Here is a 25,097-nt window from a genome sequence, read left to right as displayed (position 1 = left end):
TTTACTAGAAGACACTAGAAGGAATTCACTAGAAGGAATTACTTCTAAAATCATATCCAGAGTGTCAAACTGCCAGGCTTTCTGAAGTTGCCTGTTACTGTTTACCACTGACAGCACTTCATGAAGCTTATAAAACAGTGGCCCAGCATATTCTGTCACACAGATGCTACTAAAATGTGCAGGTTGTTCATACTGACAGTGAAGCCTTGCAACTTCGATTCTCAACATCAGTGACTGGAGTTGTGATACAAATAAGGCATTTCCTATGAGAAACAGGGTTGTGGTCCGAGACAACACAAGTACTGCTGCCTTAATAACTGAAATCCTGCTTTTACAATGATTCAAATGTTCATCTGTTGCAGATGTCATGGGGAAAAAAAAAACCTCTCACATGGACATTCATCATATTTGTGAAAAATATCTGTAAGCGGCAAGTTCTGCACTAGCTATGTGAGTTGGAGGCTGTAAGTAGAAATTAGACAAGAATGAGATCCCTGCTGCTTGGTGCATTTGGACGAGCCTAGTTTTCATGTTCTGACCTCACTGTAAACTTTAGGTTCTGGTTTTTGTACTGCATTTCTTATGAAAGCAAAGGCAGTAAACCACTCAATCCGATGACACATGGGGTGTGCATAACAATACAGTAGAAAAAGAGCTGCTGTGTCAGCTTGGCTGCTTCCTCCCCTCTATCACTCATTCTGACGCAGGCATCTCGTTTCGCACTTTGTGCTCAGTATTTTCTTGCAAGCCAAATTTTCTGTGATGGAGTCACGGTGACTGAAGAGATTCCTCGGCCAGCTGCTCACAATGGGACCTTTGTTCGGCCGACAGACAGAGCCCTCACCATTGTATGCAGTGACGGCAGAGCTATAAAGCTGTCCTGCAGCGCTGATCTCTGCGAACAGGGAAATTCCTTTCCCTTGGTGTCATTCCCCTACACAATAAGCAGTCTTGAGCTGAATGGAGAACTTGCTCTTTTTAAGTAAATGCAAAAAGCTACGTTAATGTAACAGTATGACTGAGCTTAACCGAGTTCAGCACAAAAGTCAGCAAAACACAAACTTGAACTCTCCTCAGCAACTGTACCCTGGGCGCAGCCATGTACACTATTTTCTATTACTCCATGGTTTCCTGTTAGAATACAATACTACTCTTCCCCCACCGAAACCTGGGAAGGATAACAAACCTTCAGGAAAAAAAAATCATGTCTACAATTAGAAAGTGATTTACTGGTGGGCTTCATTTGAAGTTTACAGCTCACTGTAATAACGCTCACCCTGCTGCACACATTTGCATAGTGGTGAAATTCAGATTGCTTGGTAGATAAGTGAAGAACAGCACAGCTCTGAACTTCAACACTGTTAGTGCACCCCACACAATGGCAGTTAAAAAAAAATGGAACATTCACTAATTCCCTTGAATTAGAAGTTCTGCAACAAGATCAGGACTAGAAAGTGATTACACGTTACTGCTACAAAAGGTTTAACACTGGTAGATAACAGCCACCCGAATTATTCAACCACAAAATCCACACCTGAATCATTTCAGAAACAGTCTCTGAGTACTGTTTGCAAAGAATAAGCTCCTTTAAAAGGAAATCTGCGCAATGATTACAACATTACTGTTTTTAAGATCTGGAATACTGACAGGTGTTTAGTAGGGACATACCACAAAGCAGGAAATAGAAGTGGCAGTAGCAAAAGATGAAACAACAGTCAAGGAGTATAAAGTTTGTAGAGTCATCAAACAGGAAGACTGAGATCTTACACATTCTGTTTGCCACAGTATTGTTTTCTTATAACACAGAACTTACAAAACCATCATAATATGGAAAGACTAATTTCAGGTGTGTTCATTGTAAGGAAAGACTAAAAAAAAATTTAGATTTCTAAATAGAATTTTATGGGAACTGAAATTGACAATGCAAGATCCTAATAACTAAAGGAAGTGAAAACTGCAAATTGTAATAGTCATACTTCCTATTTTTCAAATGCTGAACCACAAAACTTCACAAATGCAATTATTTACCATTTTATATAATTCAAATTATACTAGAAGCTACAAGTGTGATCTGAAAAGTGAAAACGGTTAAACTTTTTATTTTCTTATTTGGAATACATCATCACAGTCCTCAAAATCTACCCATGCAGCTTAGTCTAGTTCATGTGTGTGAAGCTAGGACAATGCCAGCTAAGCATACTTTAAAACAAAGATATTAAAATTCATATAAACAAATCCTACAGCATGCATTCTTGTTTGTCCTGACTGCATCTTCATAATGAAGTTTTCTTTTAAGGGGAAATACTTTCCACACAGGAGAGTTTTTCACTGTATTACTCAAACGGGTTCTGTGAGGATTGCTATCATTTTAGTACTTATTATGTTAAGAATACATTTTTGCTCTTACTTTCTGAATTTGTGACTTTGCTGTGACTGGTACGGAGCAGTCCATGACCTCTCACACAAGGCTACCCATACATCCCCCCCACTACCAATTTATGCCAAAGATACCTATACCTTCCACTTTTTATATGGTGTGCTAATGACTTCTGTATAACTCCATTAGTTTTATTTTCAACATTAATGAAAACAAAAACACCTAACACCCGTCTGTCAGTATTGCTGATTCTGTTTTTCCTGAATGTACTACATAGATATTTCCACTAAAGTTATTACAAGTTTCCATTAAAGAACATTAAATTTATACTTTCTATGGGAAAATTGGAATTTCTTGACTTGTGCGTTTGAATTCTGAAACACTGTTGAATAATTATCTTTTGCTTTGGGCAGATAACAGGATGAGCATTATCAAGTTTAACCTCTTGTCTAGACAAAAGAAATGCAATAGCTCTATTTTTTTTACACTATCTTCACACAAATTTGTGGTACTAAATGATTTTAATGGTGAGAGTTCAGCCACTTCACTGGTTAGTTTGCTCTATATTGTTTCAAGGTTAATACTGATAAATAAATAACTTTTTTTTTCATTAAGAATTGTAGGGATTGGAAGAGACCTCTAGAGATCATTGAATCCAGCCCCCTGCCAAAGCAGCTCCCTAGCCCAGGTTGCACAGGTAGGTGTCCAGGTGGGTCTGGAACATCTCCAGAGAAGGAGATTCCACCACCTCTCTGTGCAGCTGTGCCACTGCTCCGTCACTGCACTGCGAAGAAGTTCTCATGCACATTTGTTCAGAACTTCCTATGCTTAGTTTGCAGACATCTCCCCTTGTCCTATCACCACACACTGCAGAGAAGAGTCCATCCTCATCCCTTTGCCTCTTTAGATATTTATAGATGTGAATCAGATCCTTTCTGAGTCTTCTTTTTGCAAGGCTCAATAGACCCAGGTCTCACAGCCTTTCCTCATGTTTCAACAGACGTTCTCGTGGATAGCTTTTATGTTACTATATATCATTTTATTCTACAAAATATACAATAAATAGCTTGTCTTTTCCCAGGGTTATAGATCTACTACATAGAATCACAGCAATACAGTTCCTCTTACAATGTTTCAAATGATGTGGTCCAAAATGTAGAAACAATTTAATTCCTTCCAATGACAAGGCAAAGAATTGATTCACATATACAATTAGACTAGTGCAGAAATATTTTCAGGATTATGCAGTATCTCTAGGAAAAGATTAATTTTGATGCTAACAATGTGTTTTATTTGTTGAAAATCACAGTAACTGAAGGAAACAATCAGTGTCTCTTTACTGAAAAGTACCTTACCTGTCCCAGCGTATTTGTCTGTCATATTGATATCAATATCCAGTTTCAAATCCAGCATAGTCCGAATGACATCGTCACTGCCTTTCCCAGCTGCCCACATGAAGGATGTTCTTCCCTCAAGATCTGAGTCATCTTTTACAGAAGGATGTTTCAAAAATACTTCAACTGTTTCCTGGAAAGATGTACTATTGTAATTAATATTAAAAGAAATCTGTAACAACAAGAAACTATTCTGTCTCATCTGGCTGTCTATGAAACAAATCAATGCTTCATTTTTCTTTTAATGTTTATATAGAGTAATGGCTCAACAGGAGGGATTGTATTTTCTGCTATGCCCTTTTCCTCTTCAGCATTCACAGCCACATCCTCAACTACTATAATACATCTCTTTTAAGTGTCAAATATCATGTGTTCATCATAAGGAAGTGAAAGACACTGTGGTCACTGTGAAAACTTTGAAGAAAGCAAAGGAAAATGGGAAAAATACTATTGGCTTATCAAGATATTACTGTAATAATACCATTCTGCTTAAATATTTTTTCTTCCAAATACTTTTCTTGCTACATTTTTTAATTTAAACCTGAATATGACTACACAAGTAAAATTTTTAGTTTGCTCAACTTGACTATTCAAAAAAGCCAAACAAAACAAAACAGGAACTTTAAAGAAAAGACATGCATTTCCTAATATTTAATTATATCAGCAGGCTAATAATTACTGAAACAATGCAAGTTAAAAAAAAAAAGAATAAATTCCTTACACTTGAGTCCAGACTTTCTACTATAATCACCACGACTAAAATCTCTCTCTAAATTCAAGAGCTTGATTTCAAGAATATTTCTTCAAATGCCATGTTTGTATTAAGCTCTCAGCAAACAAGTCCACTTACTTAACCTTCTGATCTACTCTTAATAAGCCACACTGTACCAGAAAGGAAGAGGGGCAATCACTGCTGCAAGAAAAACAACTCGGGAAAGGTTTTTCCTTTCCTACCTAAAGGCTCACAAATGTTGTGTATACAACAGCTGGTATACATCTATTAATAGTCACAGATAAGATAACTAAAACTGAAAAATATGAGCTTTACTATTTTTTTTAATTTAGCACTGGTGCTATTTTAACCTTTCCCTCACATGATCTGAAAAGAGCTCTGTAGCATAAGAATTCTTTGACTGTGGTATCATCTTGGCTGAAACATATACACTTGCATCAAAAAAGTGTTTAAGAGGCTAAGCCCAACTAATCAGTAGATTAGTTGTTTGTTTGTTTGTTTTGTTTTTTTGTTTGTTTTTTTGGGGGGGAGGAGCGAACAGTTATGCTTTCATCCCTGTACAAAAAATAGGTAATTTTTCCTTCATTCTACGTTGAAGTGATCTAAGATCCTAACAGCTTTATGAATTTGGGTTCAAACCTGAAAAAACACTTTAGAATAAAAAGGTCCAGGCAGAAATAATGAGGAACGTAAGCATTAAGCCTTCCATGCAAAACAGCATGTGTTTATAGCTTTGTGTACTCAAACTGACTATCATCACACCTCAAACACAAATGGCTACTCATGAGGCCAACCGCTCAGCACCCTACCAGAACCCTGCACTGCTTGAAATCCTGCAAAATGAAAAGGCAGGATCTCTTCAGTACCAAGGCACACATCTTACAAACATAAATAAGCAATTTAATTTTCCCATTACAATTCAGCAAATCTACCTTTCTTTTAGCTACACTTCTTTTTTTTCCCCTAGATTTTTTAATGGAAAAAAAACAAAACAAAACAAAACAAACAAACAAACAAAAAAACAGAAGAAATTCCTGTACTGCTGTAAGAGTTGTTTTCCAAACTGGATTTAACATAGCTTGAACACTGAAATGGAATGAAATAAGAAAAGGGTCATTAAGAAATCAGAAAACGGAAATATCCAATCATTTCAACTCTACATGCATTTTGCCATAGAAATTAAATCACATGTACTTTTTCTTTGTTGAAAATGTGGAAAAAAACCAAAACAAAAACCAGCAAAGCTGAAAAAGAAAGAGAAGTAAACCTGGATCCCCTCATCCTCTGCTATCAACAACCTGTGAGAAATACTAAATATTCAAAAATAAGACATAGGTATCCATATTTGGCTTACCAGGTCAATCTACATGAGTATGTGGAAATGAAATACATATTATTGTGGACATACCCATGAAAGTTAAAAAAAAAAATAATAATAATAAAAAAAAATGTAGTCCTGCAATCTGCACACAAAGATCAATACTTCAAACATGGAGTTCAGAAATTTAAAAAACAATGTTTGTTTTGAATCTTCTGTGGGATGCACAGGCCATCAAACCTTCAGGCAACCTATTTAGGTCTTACATTAAGAAACCTTTTTTCTAGAATTATTCATTATATAAAAGTGGGAATAAGTAAGTCTTCTAAACGCTTCACCTAGATTAACTTACAGCTTCAGTCTCTAAGAAAAACAAAGAGGTCATATTAGAGTACATACATAACCTGAGGAAAAACAACAAACAATAAGATACTGAGTTCAGTAAAAGTGAGAACTACCAAAATATTTACAATAAACAAAAAAGATCAAATCTTCATCTTCTTAACAGACAAAGAAAAATCTCATTTTAACTGAGAAACAAACAATGCCTACGGCCAGTCTGAACAGAACAATAACGTGGCTCTGAAATCATAAATATATGGATGCTATTGCCAAAACAAACATGGATGAGTCTCCCTTCAATTGTTTGACTGTGCATATGGAATGCAGTGGTGGGAGGTAGTCTAGAATTTTCATCTAATAGAAAAAATATAGCAAATATTGTTGCACAGAACAAACCAAAGTGGTTAAGAATTAAAAAAATAAATAAATAAAAGGAGAGAGATAGAAGCTCCAGGCATAATTTAGGCATGCATAACCAACAGTTCTGGGATCACATTATCAGCCCAAAGAGCCCTGTAGACTTGAGTGAGTCTCCTGTTCTGTTTTTCATCTAAGATGCAAAACAGTAAATTCATTGTAAGTACACAAGATTATAAAGGAATGTCTGATTCCATCACCTACTTTGCTTACCCCTAAAACCTAAAGATGTCATAGTTTGGCTGGCTGATGGGATCAAAAGGAAGCAACATAATGAAAATGTTTCATACAACTAAATCAAGCCCAGAAAAAGAAAGTCAGTATGAAAAATTATTTCGTAAAGAATGCACCAGTATAGAAAAGAAAAAAAGAAAAAAGCGTAAGAGGATAATCACTGGGTTATCGCTATCTTTCCCACAGATCATTCCCAGTTTGAGAATCTGACTCAGACTTGAAAGAAAGGCTTTCACAAGATAAATATTTCAGGCATGTGAGTCTGACACAAATTGTATATATCACATTGTAATAATGGACAGTAATCAGCATCAATAAAACGTTCTGTAAAAATGCACAAGCTACACAGAACAGATGTGCTCCAATGAATGTCTGAATTTAAAACAAATGAACAACTCTGCAGGTGTTTACTAAAGACCATCTTCAAAGAAAAATAAACAGAAAAAAAAGCACCCCATTTCACAAGGAAACATTGATCAGTTGTCTTTTGAAGTAGTACCCAGTATTTGATAAATGGAATGATTCTCAAAGATACTAAAATTTTCTGAAAATTAACATGGCAGTAGGCAAGAAAAATCCAAATTAGTGCTTCTGCTAAGAGAATGGTGAAATATAAGTAACATTATTATGTAAGTATGTCAGTTAGAAACTAGATAACCCTTTTCTTTCTTCTTTTTTTTTTAAACAGGAGAATGTAAATAACACACCTTAAGAAAACTTATAGTGCAGCTCTTACTATGCACAGAATAATTCTACTACAAGAAATAGAGCAACACAAAAGAAGTCATCTTAAGTTCCAGTGGTTGAGAACTACTTCCACAGTACCTATGGCCAGAAACTGTCAAAACTCCTAGCTTTTTGAACTTAACTCTATCACATCATAGAATGGCTTAGGCTCTGGACAAAAATTACATTTTCTAAACAAAAACATGAGAATTTGGCTTTTTGGGTTTTGCTAAAAACAACCTTCAAAAGCAAAAGTACTGTACAACAGTAGGTGTCATTCCCATTTCCATTGAAGTACTTAAGTGCTCTGATGCACACAGATACAAAAGGTCTTTGGTTATAAAGAAATCCAATTTTTAAAAGTTATATTTATAAATTTAGTTAATTTCAAATTATTATCACATTACTAGGAAAACTCCGAGTTAAAACTGTGCTGACATTGTTTGCATGACATTAAAAAAATATCTTATTACATTGTAGATATTTCGACTAAATTACTTTAATTTCCATTTAGGGTGTCTGATACTTACAGCGAAGTTGCTCTGTGCAGCATAATGCAGAGGTGTTGCACCCTGGCTATCAGATGGGATAGTTCCAAACTTATTTCTTTCTAACAAGAGATGGACAATCTGAGCATGACCTGAGAAAAATGCAATAGTAAGGTAAGTTTATCAAGCCCTAAACACTTCTCTGTTAAAAGAAAAAAACAAAAGCACACAGAAAATGAACAGACTTCTATGTCTGAGTTGTAGCCACAATGGTCTAAAAACTAAGACTAAATCATAAGTCCACATATTTGAACAACTAAGCCTGGCATGTACCTTTTTCTCAACAGTGTTCCAGTTCCACACTCTGTATCCTCATTTCTGAGGAACACCATTATAGGTCAGAATGACCTATTAATAGGAACACGACAAATATTTTGCATTTCTTTTAAACGAAAGCATCAGAGCACCTCCTTAAACAAAGGAACCAGCCGTAGCTGGTCAGAAATCTGCAATATTAAGACTATACTGAATGAGGTGAATAAGGCCAGAAGAAGTTCAGATAATTCAGCTAAGATGCTGTGTTTGAATGACAGGCCAGTAAGAAGTAAAATAGTCAGTACAGATCATATCTCACCATGATCCAAGTGTGGATTCCTAACTTAGGTTTTTATTCAAACAAAATTTCAAGTGAAGGTGTATAGCAGAATCTGGAGCATAGACTGCTGCTAGCAGCCATATCTACAATAAACAACAAACTGACACACATAATTCCTTCCATTACGACAGACTTGAATGCCTTTAGATTAAAATAGCAAAAATTTGGGGAGCAAGGAAAAATTTTATATCCACTTCACAGACAATATAGTATACTGACACCAGAAGCATCAAATCCTTCTTATACATTCTTTTAGTCGTATATGCCAATCAGAGAATATATTAATAATTTAATATTTTGAAGACGATACTGTAAGGCATAAATCACATAAAAATACTCTCACTTCACAGGTGCAATCTTCCAGTATCTCGTGTGTGAGCAAAACAGACTATTTTGCAGATTGTTACTTTTCCACAATTGACATATAGAAATAAAGGAAAAAAGTAAAGTATTCTACTAGTAGAAGGCTATTTAATGAGAACACTGACAATAAGAAAATGTAGCTATGTAACAAACATTGTGGGTAGCATTTAAAAATCTAAGATATAAGCTTCTTTTGTGGAATAACATTTTCAGACCATGTGTGTACAGAAGTAGGACAGAAAATGGTCAACCACAGTGAAAAAGGTTGAACAGCTATTTGGGAACTTAAGTTTTTCAAGAGATGTGGAATCAACAGTGTTAGGGTGTACAGGAAAGTTCTCCTAAGCGATTAAGACAAGTATGAAAACAGTGTCACTTCCTGCAGAAAAACACTGAAAAGAAATAAACTGCTACAGTCTTTCCATCTCAAGATTGTAAGAACTGAATAGAAGCAGGGGCACTGAAAGAAGTTGGTTCTGAGTGTATTCATGACAAGAAAACCAAAAGATACTACTGATTGTGGAAAAAAAAGTTGTCTGAACTTTTAGGACACACAAGTAAAAAAAAGGGCTATTGAATTCTGTAATCAGTGCAGGTGGTCTACCTAAATTATCTATAAAAAGAAAGACTTGAAAGAACTGAAAAAAAAAATTGTACTTGGTGCAATAGTAAACAAACTCGTACAATATGGACAAACATTCTAACTCAAATCTTGAAGTCATTTCTGATAGTTATTGACTTCAAGAATTGAGTTATAATGTTTGTCATATTTTTGTTTAGAAGAGCTGTAACTTGGCTGACACTTTCATGCAACCTGACAAAACAAAAAGTAACAGGAGAAACAAAGCCTGCGAACCAGTCATGAGCATCCACCACCTTGAACACTCTATCCCTCCACTACCTGAGAAGTCCTACTGTTAAGGTCAATTAATAACATCCTAGACTCTTGGAGATCTACATCAGACATTCTGAATCTACCTCAAAAAGAAAAAATTCTCAAAATTAATCAAGATTTATCACTAAGAAATTCCCCATGGACATATGCCACCTAGAGACCTCAAGAAGTTCACATAGTACCGTGGTGGTCTTGGCACATCTTACCCCTTTTATCCCACACTGATTAGACAATCTGTTTTTCCAGCAGACAAAACCTCTCAAATACAATCAATTTCAAAACACAATAAATTTTGCTTCTTGGACAGAAACAAGTAATAATGATTGTTTCTTTGGGAGACTGATCCAAGGACACTTAAAATGTTTCACGACTTCCCTGTGAAAATTCAATATATCAACTTGAATCCAAATGCAAATTTGAGGGGAAAAAAAAACAACAATCAACCAAAAAACAAAAACCATAATCAAACTATGCATATATTGTCACTGAAGTTGCAAAGTAACTTGCTCCACTGAGCAATTTGATTCTTTTATTGACATCCTTTGTCTGTTGCATCCCAAAGGGTCATGGGGAGAAGTTTGTTAAAGGGAGTGAGAGTGTTTGGATTCTTTCTTTATATCAAGCAGACAATCTATTTTTTCTTCTTCTGAGGAAGAGAATGGAAACTAGGAAGTCAATTTTTCAGTTGGTATTATTTTTGTGCCTGTCTTTCTATGCATTTCATTTTCATTACTATTTTTTTTTAATATATTTAATCATTTTTTTAGCTGCTTTGCAAACATATGATTTTGTAAACTGTAAAAGCAAAGAACACAGAATTCACATATGCAATGTTGTAATTTACAGAGTACCTGAATCTCAGGTTAGTAATCTAAACAGAAAAAAAAAAAAAACGAAAAAAAACCCTTAATCTGAAGAACCAGCAACAGCACAAAACAGGGAAAAAAAATCTTAATGGATAACATTTAGGGGAAGAGAAATAACTTTTTGCCTTTGTAGTAACTCTTCCTTTATATTCTCTCAAGAAAGTCACTGTATTCAGTGACTTAAAGAAGACACTAGTATTAACAAGTGAGCAAGATTTCCTATTAAGTCCTGATCTCTTCTTCTGTTTTTCATAATAACGGCAGCATAATGTTGAAGAAATATATTAATGCAGCCAGTGATACAAATTTGGGTAGCAGTTGGATAAAAAGTACCTTGGGAGAAATGGATCTGGGGGTTCTGGTGGACAAGCTGAACAGCAGTCAGCCTTAATGACTGGTAAGGACAACCTCAACTGAATGGTTAACAAGAGCACAGCCAGCATATTGATGCAAGTCGATTATTGCCCTCTACTGAGCACTTGCAAGATTGTATCTGGAACATTTTCCAGTTTGTTGCAGCTGGCACGGGAAAGGCTTTGAGAAATTGGCTGGAGAAATGGAGGACCACCAAGATGTCTGTAACACTGTGTCTACTTTCAAGCTTCCCAGCAAGAAATATGTTTTTAAACTGGAGTGAGCTCATCAGAGGACAACCAAGACAGGAAAAGGACTGGAGCCGTGCCATGTACAGAAAGGTCAAGCGACAAGGCTTTTTACACCTGATGACAGTCAAGCAGGTTGCCCAAGGAGGCTCTTGTGATCTCTATCATCAAAGGTTTTCAGTACTTGCACTGTGTAAAGTAATCTGGTCTGACTTCACAGCCAACACTTCCTAGAGCAAAAGGTTGGATGATCTGATGTTTTGAGACCTCTTCCAACTTGATTTTTTCTATGATTATATGAAACATCAATATTTCTCCATTTACTACACCTGTTTAAAGATGAACTATTTAACTTTCTCTTCCTGAGGTCTTCAATTCCCCTATCCCAATTTCTTTGTATACTGTGGAACACAAAATTGTCTTTGGGCTACTGAATTATAATTCAAAGAAGGAAAACACAATCTCCAGACTCCAGGACATAGCAGGGGGAATGAGTGTATGGTCTCAGCAAGGATCATGGAATTTTAACCTCAGAATTTTTGCAGAAGCTCATGAGATTATCCACTTATTTTTTTACCACTCAAGACTTCTAATACCTCACTGAAGGAGAAGAGGCTGATATGGTAAGTCAGAATGATAAGTTATTAGGCTCAAGAAATGGGTTATTTATAGTGACAAATCACACTTCAACAAGCCTTTTAAGCTCTCTGTGAGGAGAAAACCAAAATAACTTCACAGACATTTCCTACCTCATTAGAAAGTATTTTAGAGCATTATACTATTTAGAGGTCTTGTTTTTTAAAAATTAAACATGATTCATTCTGCAGTACTTTGTGCGTTTCAGACTTCAAATTCTTTGCCACAATACCATTTGTATGAATGATACAGTGCACAAATTTCATGTGTGATGCTAGTTGTGCAACTATATCCTGAAACCTATTTTTATTCCAGTCAAAGAAGTCACACCATAAGTAATTACAGTTTTACCATAAGCACTGCTTTTATCTAATCATTCACTGCTGAAAATGTATCTTCAGTACATCTTCCCTCTAGTGGCTCACAAAAGCAGTAGTTCTCGGTCAATTTCATTACTGAAAAAGAATCTAGCAAATACCATACACTGAGACAGTTAGAAGCATTCATAATTTATTCAACTGTACCACAAGCCTTCCACACTGTGTACTTTGCTCTAATATCTGTTTCTTCAGCATTATCTTCTATCTGCGGTTACTTTGCAGGAATCTTTTTAAGTCACTTGTCTGATTGTGAGTGGTTGTTCAGCAAAAACTAGATAGTATAACCTGTGAATCAACTTCACTGAATACACAGAAACTCTAAAACGTCACAATGTGCTGAAAGCAAATGAATAAGGATACGACAGTCAACCTCTCTGCACTGTGGAACAGTAACACTTCCCTCAGTGCATCTTTTGAGCTGTATGTGACTGTCTTGACATGAAGTCATTGTAAAGCTTAATTTCTATCTTTTTTAAGATAAAAAAAAGTTTGGCTACTTTCTTCATGCACTTCAATACATTGTCTGGGTATGCATTCCACTTTGGAGACCGCTGCTCTAAAGCAGCAGGTTTTTTCAGACCTAGTTTCCAGAGAAACTGCTTGGGGTTTTTTTTGAATCTATGAATAAAGCTACATGCAAGAACATCTCATGTACTCTAGTTGTTCTTAAACCATGAGCGTATATAGCCTGCTGAGATAATGCATTTTACAGTGCTTTGGAGAATCAGTCTAAGGCTGAAATAACACTACACACAAAATTCTAATACTAGTCTAGCAGAAACTGAGTATTATTTTTCTTAGAGATTATAATGCAATGCTGGAATCAAATAAAAAACAGATACAAAGATTAAATACCGCAATCAATGGACTGTTAAATGACTTTGGCTTTATTCAGTTTACCAAGTAATGCTGCCCAGTGAAGAGGAGTTCGAAACAAGTTGTCATACGATGTCACATTGCAGCCTTCGTAGGAGGTCAGGACATCAACAACTGCCACATTCCCATCAGCAACAGCAAAATGAAGCGGAGTCCGCCCTTCATAGTCTTGCCAGTTAAGCAGAGATTCAGTAGGTGCAGCCTCCTTAAAAAAAAAAAATACAAAATTCAAAAAATACTCAAGGCAAAGAGAAAAACTACATACTCTTCACAGATATTTCTGGAGTCTTACAGAGATAAACTGCCTTTGTTCAGTAGAATACAGCTTTATCAACGACGGTTTTGTCAATCTGTGATCTAAGTCCTCACACAGATCCTTAAAAGATTATCTCAGGCTCACCCCAACATACCTTTCTTCAATGACACTCTCCTTTTAGCACAAATTAAGTCTTACAGCTTTCATTATATTACTTTTCCTACCATTTTAAAACCACACTACTGTTATAGTATTTCCAGAAATGTCAAGCTGACAGGATAAAAATAACAAGAGTACTTCTAAGAAACATAGCTACTTGTAATGAGCTTAATTTTGAACAAAGCCTTTAAAAGTAATATGATTATTCATTTGAACACATAACATAGAAATCAATAGATATAGCTTCAATTTTCATCACATTCTGAAAAAAAATAATCAGTTACTTTCACATAAGCCCCCACAGTATATAAATTCATATTATGATGATTTCATCAACTTTTTTTCTAAACAGATTGCTCTTCATGAATTTCTTTCTCAGCCAAAAGAGCAGATTCAAATGATCATCATTTTAGTGCTGCAGAGATCTCCAAAAGGTGAATACAATAAAGCCCCACAAAATAATAACTCTAAACTTCATTTTCCAGAAAAGAAAACACTATCTCAAAAGAAAGCAGTAAACCAATCAACACAAATTCAGGATGCAAGACATCAAACATCTAGAGCAGAAGAAAAATGTCAAAATAAGAGCTTAAATAAACTATAGGGTCTGAGTGTGCAGATTTATTTCCAATGATTCAAAACAATTGTGTGAAGTCATGTGAAACTTGTGCAAAAAAGGAAGAGTCTTGAGATTTTTAAACTATAATGACTTCCAATAGCAGAATGGGTTTTGAACCATGATAACCAAGAAAAAGAATCATCTCGAAAATAATGTGCCACGCTATATTCCATAATATATGAAACAGGAGGGAGAGACTGTGATCAACAGCTTGTTAACAAAACAAAGATCCTGACTCCTTTCTCTTTAAAATAATTGAACTTTTTCCTGTAGGCTTTATGAGCTACACAAGAGCATCGTAAAATTACTTGTATTTGCATTATTTGATATGCAGTATTACACAGAAAACTAACACCTAACACTGAGATCATTAAATCAAGCAGTAGAAAGTCAGGACATGATTTCTACCCCAATATTAATCTACAAGGCTGTACATTCTGTATTTTCTATTTAATAGATAAAAATAAATTTAATCATATTTCTTAAGTTCCAACTGGCTACATTAATACTGCAGTAGGAAACTCATCTGCAACGCCCTGATTCTTTGCATCTTACTCAGTTCTTAAAAACGTCAATTTAGACTTCCTAATATTTAATTTTCTAAAGTGAAACAGTCACATATTTTCTACATTGTATTTAACTGCTAGTTATGTGCTCCATCTTACACATCCAAAATATCTTATGCCATTTTTTATATTGATACCATTAGCAATGGTTTACCAGACAATAAAAAAATAATCTACTTGAAACATATTGTCATTCAGTACTATATCTAGTCTGTAGCACAATAACAGATGATTAAAAACGTAAAAGTTGATAAATGTGAATCTCTAATTAAAAATAAAATCAAAGTTGTTACATGCAAAAATCATAGTAATCAAAGCACAAATTATTTCTTCTAATAAGCATTAAATTGCATTTTTCTAAGTCATTACAGTGGAAGGTGAATGCCCTTCTTTAGCTTTGACAGAAGCTCAGAAGCAAGCTGTCATTACCTTAATTTCTGTCTATTCAAACTGCTTACCAGAGGGAGTATAGAATCCATTGCTGGAAAAATCAGAACTGATATTTGAGAATCACTTTTAAGAATCACTAAAATCAAATGATATGCCCAGATCTAACTGGCACCATTAGAAAATCTGTCTGAACAAAATGGGCAAAAAAAAAAGAATTATTCTTCTTGTTAACTGTAATTTCTTGGTGTAAACTAGAAAGCTCATTTTTGAAACTTCCAAAGCATAAGGCGATACTAAATAAATGAATTCTAAAACTCTTGGCTGAAAGCCACTGACATTCTACCAAACATATCCAGGGATGGACATCATCATTTTTTCAAAACAAGAAAGAATACTTTTATGATAAAGTAACTGTTTATATTCTAGTTTAAAAGTATTCATGTTTTCAAATTTTTAGCTACTTGAATAAAAATTTTTTTTTTAAATCTCTTGCCTACTTTCAAGAATATTAATTCTTTGTACTAAGTGCTTTTGCTGTAAAACTACCTACAACTAAACTGTCATACTACATTAATATTTTAAGCACAATACACAGAAGAAACAGAAGCTACACATTTTTTCTGTAGCAATTAGAACAATGGAATTGCAGGCAACAATGGAAAGTGTTGTATAAATAAATGTCATGTCTCTTACCATGAAGAATAAACAAAGAGAAGAGATACAAAACAGAGACAGAGTACTAAGCAGTTGCTTCCATCATATTAATGGAACTATATCCTGTTCTTTTCTCCTTAAATCTTCCCAACGTTTTTCATGTAACCAAGCACTGCTGAATCTGGAAAGGTGGAAAAGGAAGGTGACCATGAGAGGACCTCCAGATTACAGTTGCTCTCTACTTTACATGTTTAATGTCAAAAAACGTAATTGGTTTTATTTTTCACCGTATTTCATGGATTCTGATACTAGATGAAATCTATTTTGCTTAATTGCCACCAGTGTAATCTGAATTTTCTTATTTAGCACTGAGCTCTTTTCATTATTATGTTTACAATCCCAATGGGCTAAGTACTGTATGAACATGAAGTAGAATAATCATTCTTACTTCTAAGGATTTAAAAACAGGAGACAACAAATGGAAACATTCAGATGGCAGAGCACAGAAAACCAAGACAGTATTTTACAGTATCACACACTATGCTCTCATTAAAACTGGCAGCTTAACTTTTGTCAAGGTTTTGTACAGCAGTATAGAACAATTCTAAGTAGGATGATAAAGAAAAATCATTTACTGTGGAATTCTTTCACAGTGTTTAAGGTAACATGACAGAAACAATAGCACTGTTATGGCAAATAACTTAGTCAACAGCACCAAACGCTGCCAATGCACATTAAGTGGTGATAGATATCAATATCTGACCACTGTTTGAGCAAGAGTACATAGCTTACAGCACTCTATCATGAAAGCACAGTTTGTTCTGATATGACAAAAAAACAAACAACACAACAGAAGGGCAACAGTGACTCTGCCACAAGAGCGGACCTTTTGCACTACTATCACTACAAAACTCTTCTGGTGAATTTAGAAATGCCATTATATAAACACAAGGTAATAGTTTCATCTGTATGGATGCATGTGCTAGAAACAACATGCAGAAATAATCTGAAAGTCTACAGTGTTAACCTGGATGCTAGGACCTGGAGAAGTACAACAGTCAAAAGTAATGCTTGGGCAACAGACTTAGAACTTTGTAATATGATGAAAAGCAACTAAGGAGGGCAAGACTGTAAGCTCTACACTAATTGTGTTGCCTTAACACTGCCATGCAGGTATCTAAAAAGATAGGTCAGAAAAACACTTAAGTTCTAAGACATGACAGTGTTGTACTAAGGGGTTAAACTCAGAAGCACCCCACAAAAAAAAAAAAAAGTATACTTAAAAACAAATTCAATCATCAGAGTGTTTGAGAATATCTTCAGAAAACAATAAATATTTTTGAATTTTCCTAGTGCACCTTCCTCCAATTCCCTCCCTACTATATAGGGGAGAAGCAAGTGGGTGGTCTGGGCCTGGGTCCTCACTTATGTAGCTGGGGTCAATCTGTGTTTATCATCATAGAATCATTAAGGTTGGATAAGACAACAAAGATTACTTAGTCCGGCTGGACACCTACCACCAATGTAACTCACTAAGCCACATTCTCAACTACGTAAAGTTTGAAAGTCTAAATTTTAATCCAGCAATCCACAACAGCTTTTCAGCAAATTCATTTTCCTAGTGTGGCAGAAAAATAAGATGGGATATATAAACTAAAATTTGTTTAATCTTGTAACAATTTAGATTGAAATTGCAAATATTTTGAATAAACACAAGTAATACAGAAATAAAATCACATTAATAAAACATTAGGTTTTCAAGTTTAAGTTTTCAAAAACTATTTTTATAGTAAAAGAAATATTAGCAAAGATTATCAGCGTGATTTAGGTAAGAACCCACATATGTTCACATGCCATGGGTAACTTTTCAGCTTGCACTGTAATCAGACAGACACAGAAGTAATTATAGTTAGCTTACAATCAACGTGTCTCATTCTGAAAGAACTCTGAAGGTAGAGGTGTAGGGAGACTGTTATATTGAGAGAAAATTAAACTGAGACTTCTGTATCTTTCCAGGTTACTGAAGTTTAGAGACGTACATGGAACAAAAATAAAGGTTGAAATCAAGCTGAGGGCATAATTTCAATGTACTCACTACAGCTGTCAGCTAAGGAAATGAAACTAGAAATAAAACATGATATCAATGTAGGATTATTTAATATAAACAAAAAAAAGCATTTGGAAAGTCTCTCAAACAAGCAGATCAAGGGCTGACTGACCACTGATCAACTATTTCATAGAATTCTAACTCAAAAGACAAAATTTGGTATTACAGTAGTTAACTAAAAATAAACCTTCAAGCAATGAAAGCAAGACATACAACAGAGGATTCACCATGCAATTGAGACGAGTAACGTGGTATGTTCATTTTAACTAGGAGAACTTAAAAACTCTCAAAATCAATAGTTAACACAAATCAAACTGATTAAAAGAATATAGATAACACAACTTAGAACAAAGATATTCACCTACAGAGCATGGAAGAAACATCCGTCACTATAGCAAGAACATCTGAGACGATTTCTTACTAACTTCTAATGATTTAATTTTCAAAGACTCAGTGGACTCAAAAGAAAAATTTCAAGAAAACAACAAATATTTGTACCACAGTAAAGTAATAAATACTAAAAGGGTATACAATGGATTTTCTTACCAAAATACATTTCACTGTGTGAATTGCCCTAGGGTCCTTGTTGTTAGCTGCCCAGTGAAGTGGGATTTTTCCTTCAATATCAGGGATTCCAATATTTGAATCGTGTTTTATGAGAAGTTTCACGTGCTCGGGATTATTGTAGTAGGCACTCCAATGCAATGCAGTTTGCTGAAACATAATATTCACACGTTTTACACACGTGGTAAAGAATAAACAGAAGATGGAAACGTTTGTTAGAACTTGAAATATGATTTAATTATATTTTCACAGAATGAAAGAATATTTGAGGTTGGAAGAGACCTCTAGAGATAACCTAGCCCAATTCTCCTGCCCAAAGCAGGGCCAGCTAGAACAGGTTCACAAGGACACTGTCCAGTCAAATTCTTAATATCTTCACACCCTCTGTGGGCAACCTGCTCCAGCTCTGACTTCCCCCATGGTGGAAAAAGAAAATACAAAACATGTATTTCCACAGTTTTAAATACCAACTTCGGTATTTCTTGAATATCAATGTGTGCATTGCCTCCTTCAATTTGATAGTTGCCACTTCATTCTATTTTCTTTACTTCCTCTCACCAGCTATTTATACAAATTTGTAAGAGCTCTCATGAACCTTGTGTTGTTCAGGCTAAGCAGTCCCAGCTCCTTCAGCGTCTCCTTTTTGTCAGATGCTCTAACCTGCTAGTCACTTCTGCAGCTCTCCACCGGATTTGCTCCAGTAAGCTCATGCCCTTCTTGTACTGGGATGTTCTGAACTACACAGTGCATTCCATTCATGGTTTCATTAGTGCCAAGAAGAAGGGAAGAATCACCTCTTCTTCTGAACGCAACCAAGGATGATGACTGCCCTTCTTTGTTATGAGGCAACACTGCTGGCTTATGCTCAACTTGATGTCTAGCAGAACCAGTAAGCCAGGCACACCCAACCCACCACCTGCGTGTGGCCCGGCCCAAATGGTAACACCACCCAGGCCCTATCCTACACCATCTGCTCCCGCTGCAGCTCTACCACACCAAGAAGCCTGGCCAGGCCCCAGGAGCACCCCCATTGCTTAGCAACTGTCAAATGTCAGCACGCTATTAACACTGTCTCAGCTGCAACCAGGGGGTGTGGAGGGTGCCATGAAGCGTCTGCTCAAGTCATAGCAAATAACTACGTGCACTTCGATCCACTGGCTAAACAGTCCTGTGAACAGCAAAAAATATGCAGTCTTCCTTTCCATTTTGATAAAAGAATTTCAGAACAGGTTCAAGACTGCTGAAAAAAAAAATCATCTCTTTTTGGTAATTTGCAACTCTCTTTTCAGTTGACATAAATATATTACCTGAGAATAACAAAATTGCAGGGGTTGGAAGGGACCCTCAACAGATCACTGAGTCCAGCCCCTGGCCGAAGCACGTAGCCTGCCATAGGTTGCACAAGTACGCATCCAGATAGGTCTTCTCCATATGAGATTCCACGACCTGTTCCAGTGCTGTCACCTTTACTGTAAAGGAGTCCTTCCACATTTGTACAGAACTTCCTGTGTTTGAGTTTAAGGCCATTACTCCTTGTCCTACTGCTCCACAACACTGAGAAGAGCATGGCCTTATCCACTTGCCTCCCACTTCCCATCAAATATTTATAAAAATTAATCAGACCCTTCCTCAGCCTTCTTTTACCCAGGTTGAACAGACCCAGGTGAGTCAGCCTTTTCAAATTCAGGAGATGTCCCAGGCTCTTTATCATCTGTGAGGCCCTCTGCTGAACTCCTTGTAGGAGATCCTTGTCTTTCTTCAACAGGGGAGCCAGAACTGGACATAGTATATTGTTGCAATCAGTCATTCAACTCAAAAATCTGATTGTGTCTTTTTACTTTTATAAGCTTCATCTTATCAGAGAAAAACATTCCTCACTTCACAGTCACACCTTGTTCATGTCATCACTTTTTGGCAGTACACACATTTGTGAACAACTGTTTTTAAGGAAAAGTACAACTTCATACAAAATCTCTGACAAACACCTTAAGAACGCACTAAGAATTGCAGCAACCACCACCAAAACAGTTTCATACACTAGCATCACAAAAATAAGGTCAAATATCCTGTGTTTTTGTTGTCCTCCTTTTATTTATTTTATTTTAATAAAAATGTTAATGATTAAGTTTTATATTTATATATATGAACTATATTATGTATTTCATGAGGGCTGCTCCAAAGCTAATGCCTTCTATTTTAAAGCACAGTGTCAGAGGCAGATGTTGGTAGTATGGCAGCAGAGGCTGAACCTTCCCACCAGGGTTCCATTACATCTCATTGCTGTGCAACAGATGGCAGCAGAGGGGCTCTCTGACAAAATGGTGTCTTCCATAATAGTGCGTTATGAAGGATAGGTATGTAAATGAATTTATCCATGTGGGAAAAGGGGCACCCACTGACATTCATCAATGCTTGCTAAAAATTTGTAGAGGATGTGAGCACACTGAGGTGGTGGGTCGTACTTCAGCAACAGTGACAGTCACTGGGTCCCCTCCACTGGTGCAGATATTAGCAAGAACAACTTGCAGGCTGTTGTTCCTATTGGCAAAAATGCATAACTAATGCTGGTGACTGCATTGGAGAAGTGTTTTGTAGCTGAAATTTTGCTCTGTCAGTGTTATTGTGCACTTTGTGCGTGTAGCAGAACCCATGGAAATAAACAGGAGGCATTACTTTTGGAGCATGCCTTGCACTGCATATCTTTGTAGCTCAAGATAATTCCTGTTCACTCAGTATGGCCCAGGCTAGTCAAAAGGCTGGACATCCATGTCCTAGGTTGTTTTCTGCCAAGATGCTTTCCAGCCAGTTGGCCCCCACCACATACCAGAACATACAGTTATTCTTTCTCAGGTGTATGACTTTTTACTTTTACTGTATTTTTCAAGTATGCAACAGCCTCTCAATACTGGTGTCTGGTAAAGGATATTTTATACAGATAACAGGCATTAATCCCAGGTAAAACTGGCTTTAAACAACAGTGAACAAGCCATCTTCAATATACTTAAAATAAAAAGGACAGTAAACGGAACATCAGTACACAGGGTGAATGACAACTCAAAATCACAGGTTTTTTTAATAAATAAATAAATAAAATGAACAAGAGTCCTATTTACCTAAGTGAAGAGTAGCTACTCAAAGATCTTTGCTACTGAAGCTTGACCTAAGCCTAAGTCATACCATCTTACAAGATAAACATACTGGGAGGTTCTTCTGGTTGGGATGCAGTTATTTCTGGTAGAAGATTAATTGCTTTGTACGAGGATTTCTTTGACTACGGCAAGAGAATAATACACATGGCACTTAGCCAGCCAACAGGGCAATATCATCAGGTGCAGCAATTTAAGGCCTAGAGAAGATACTGGATTTTGGCAATAAGCAATCATGTCGAGGTTAGAATAATCACTTGCAGGAGGTCTCAACACCACAGCCTCACCATGCAGAACTGCAGTGATTAGTTAGGTTTTTCTTCAGTTATCATTCAGAATGACAGAAATTAATGCAAAAGCATATAAAAAGATTATTTTCTGCTAGAGGAAGATAGCACAGAATATCAACACTAGGCACAGATTTGTTTTGACCAAGGGTTTTGACATTGTCCTTTGTCACTCAGAATTCTACAGGTTGAGTACTACTGAATCTAATGTGTGTGGACCAAGAGTAATCCAATAAAATGCCAAGTAAATCCATGTTCACATTGCTAATACCTGACTGTCAGTGTTTTTCACTTGCACTGTCAATGTTCATCATCACAAAAGCAAATGTTAGCATATTAATAAGTAATCTACTCATCAGTCACATCTCTCCCAAGTGCCAAATAATACAGGGTTATAAGAAGCAGAATAATTTTATTTCCCCCTCTTTTCCCTACCCTCACATGCCAGCAAAATATTACATAGCACTCTGATTTAAAATCAGAGAAATAACTGTTGCAAGACATTTGTGTCTAAATTAGCATCCTTGAATGATAAGACACAATGTGTGAGCTTACTACCCTATTCTTTATGCCTTGTAAAGGAATAAGGCAAAAGGAACCTATTCTTTGTGTTCGTTGCTTTAGGCTGTTAGTTTTGTACCATGGTATCATAGAATGATACTGAATTTTGTTTACTCGATTGCTCACTGAAAAAGAGCTCATTCTAAGACATAACTAGAGGGGCTGCAAAAAGAAGCCTGAAAACTTACACCACATACAGTGACATACAGCCTAGTACCATGAAGCATGCTCAAACCATTGCAGTCTGTCAAAATATGAATTTTAAAACTTCTATCAATATAAGTTTGAAACAAGTTAACACGCGCCACTTCTTAAGTGAAGTTAAAGCTGACAAATGCATATGGGCATAAAAAGGTTTAATTACTAACAAACCAAAGCAGCTTTCCTTTACTGTCTTCTCTCACAATCTACTTCTCAACCAATTGCCTACACAGAAATAAATGTAAAATACAGTTATTCTCTGTCATTTTCAGGAATTAAATTTGACGATCTTGATGCATGTAGTTGCAGTAAGGGAAATGAAAGAAACGTGCCAGTCAGGGTTGAACCTGTTGGACCCAAATTACATCCTTGCTACTTTGACTACTCATGACAGGAACTGGAATCAAGTGCTCTACATTTTGTGGAAAATCTGGCAATGCTTTAATACTGCTTTGGAAATCTGTTGAACAAAAGGCAAGGTTCCTAAAAGGTTTTGGCTGGTTTCCAGATGCTTTTGTTAATTAATTAACGTGGTCAGGAATCAGCATGACCTCTCCAGAGTGAATGCTGCAATTACAGCCAAGGTTTCCATGATACATGTTAGAACACCCTGGAAGGCAAACAGCCGATTGCTACGGCACAGGCTGGTTCAACTTTATTGTCTGGAAAAGACAGCAGATTCATTTATTGGAAATGGAGCTTGCAGATGTCTTATTCTGCTTTCCTGATGATAGAATTAGACAAGGATTTCTGAGTTTACACAATGAAACCACTAGGAAGTCCAGTCCTCTTTTGATACAGTAAAAACACACTGTATGAGATATGATGATGCTCACTAAAGCCAGTCTTGCCAAACTGGTATGGTAATTGTGAAGTGATATAAGTGCACTTGATTGGAGCACTGACATTTGAATTGATTGGTAGATCACTGCCTGACTGGAAGATTTTCTGCATGAGCTCCATGATCACTTACAAACTGTGGAAAGACAACCTTAAAAAGTCTCCACTCCTTATCAGTCTAAGTACTCACAAGACGAATATCAGTCAATTAGACACAATTAAATTTTACATTACTATCATCAGAAAAATGTTAATGTTGTTAATGGTGATCACTACAATGTCACGTTTGCCATTAATTAGAAGAGCAGAAAAATTTTGTTCATTTACTGGAATAATTTTTCCCACATAACTGTTCCTTGCAACCTCAATTTCTAAACCTGCTACGAGAGTTGCCTTAAAATAACAAATATTTTTACCTTGTTTTTGTCCTGCGTATCCACTTCTCCAGGTGCCATGTGTTTTAGCAGCAAAGCTAAACATTTAGGGCTTTTGTGACGTGTAGTTAAATGCAACGGTGTCATACCCTCTAAATCCTTCTGCATCCAGTTCCCTCTATGTGCCAGTAGAAGTTTCATGAAGCGGTAATTTCCCTGTGTTTGGAAAATTAGGAGGAATTTCTGTTTATAAAATTAAATGACCATACCATTTTGATATTTTTACTGTTGCATAACAATACTTAAAAAAAAAAAAAAAACAGGAACAAGAAAACAAGAACAACATCTCTAAGACTTGGAAAACCTTAATAAGGATTTTTAAAGAACCTAAACATTAAGTTCATATCTTCTGGTAGTAGAGTGTAAGACCTGGCTCACAACGTAACAATTGAAATAAAACCATTAGATACGGTTTCAGAAGACTGACAGGTATCAGATAAGGAATAAAACTAAATATAAGAAAAACTACAATTTTCAAAGTGAGAGTAAGAAAAATAACATGGAACGATTTAGAAAGAGAAAATGAGCTCATCTGAATGAGTAAAACGTACATGGAAAAAAGAGATTGTTGCTTATGCTTTTAGAGACCTGTATGCGAGTTTGAGCTATTGCGTGCGTGGGGTGGTACAGGTAGCCTTGTAACATTCATTTTAAATTTAATTTAATAGATTAAATTTAATGGATTAAATTTAATGGATTTAATGTTCTCAAAAGAACATGTTCACACTCAGCGATAAGTTGCAGTATTTGATCAAGCCTTATTAGACAACAAACACAGGAAAAGTAACACACAGAAGTCATATCTTCAGATTCTTCTCCTTATTGAACAACCTGCAAATTAACATGTTCCACTCTGTGATAATTCATTCATAAATCCTGTATGCTAACTTAGTCCCTTTAGGTTGACCTTGAAAAAAAAAAACACAAAAAACAATGGGAACAACACCACCAACAACAAAATGTAGCCACGTGGACAAGTGAAAGCAATTGTAAGGAATGGGGGTATTTCTG

The 25,097-nt window shown here is 35.9% G+C and overlaps 1 protein-coding gene across 4 annotated transcripts in view; it reads right to left on the bottom strand.

The window, feature by feature from the left end:
* INVS (inversin) overlaps positions 1-25,097 on the bottom strand; it is an 87,881-nt gene that overhangs the window by 26,866 nt on the left and 35,918 nt on the right. For 3 of the 4 annotated variants that reach the window (XM_065753532.1, XM_065753533.1, XM_065753531.1), the window contains exons 4-8: positions 24,069-24,242; positions 18,600-18,767; positions 13,327-13,507; positions 8,072-8,181; positions 3,733-3,904 (exon numbers count right to left, since the gene is read on the bottom strand). In XM_065753532.1, coding sequence (XP_065609604.1) covers positions 3,733-3,904; positions 8,072-8,181; positions 13,327-13,507; positions 18,600-18,767; positions 24,069-24,242 — 805 coding nt within the window. Of the gene's footprint in view, positions 1-3,732; positions 3,905-8,071; positions 8,182-13,326; positions 13,508-15,985; positions 16,128-18,599; positions 18,768-24,068; positions 24,243-25,097 lie in introns of those variants that run through there. The other variant, XM_065753534.1, reaches the window with a different exon arrangement.

The sequence above is a fragment of the Cyrtonyx montezumae genome, unplaced genomic scaffold (genome assembly GCF_038088225.1).
Source record: "Cyrtonyx montezumae isolate F1298 unplaced genomic scaffold, pur_monq_1.0 scaffold_8, whole genome shotgun sequence".
NCBI lineage: Eukaryota > Metazoa > Chordata > Aves > Galliformes > Odontophoridae > Cyrtonyx > Cyrtonyx montezumae.
The sequence above is the reverse complement of the archived record's forward strand: the minus strand, read 5'-3'. Positions and strand labels throughout refer to the sequence as shown.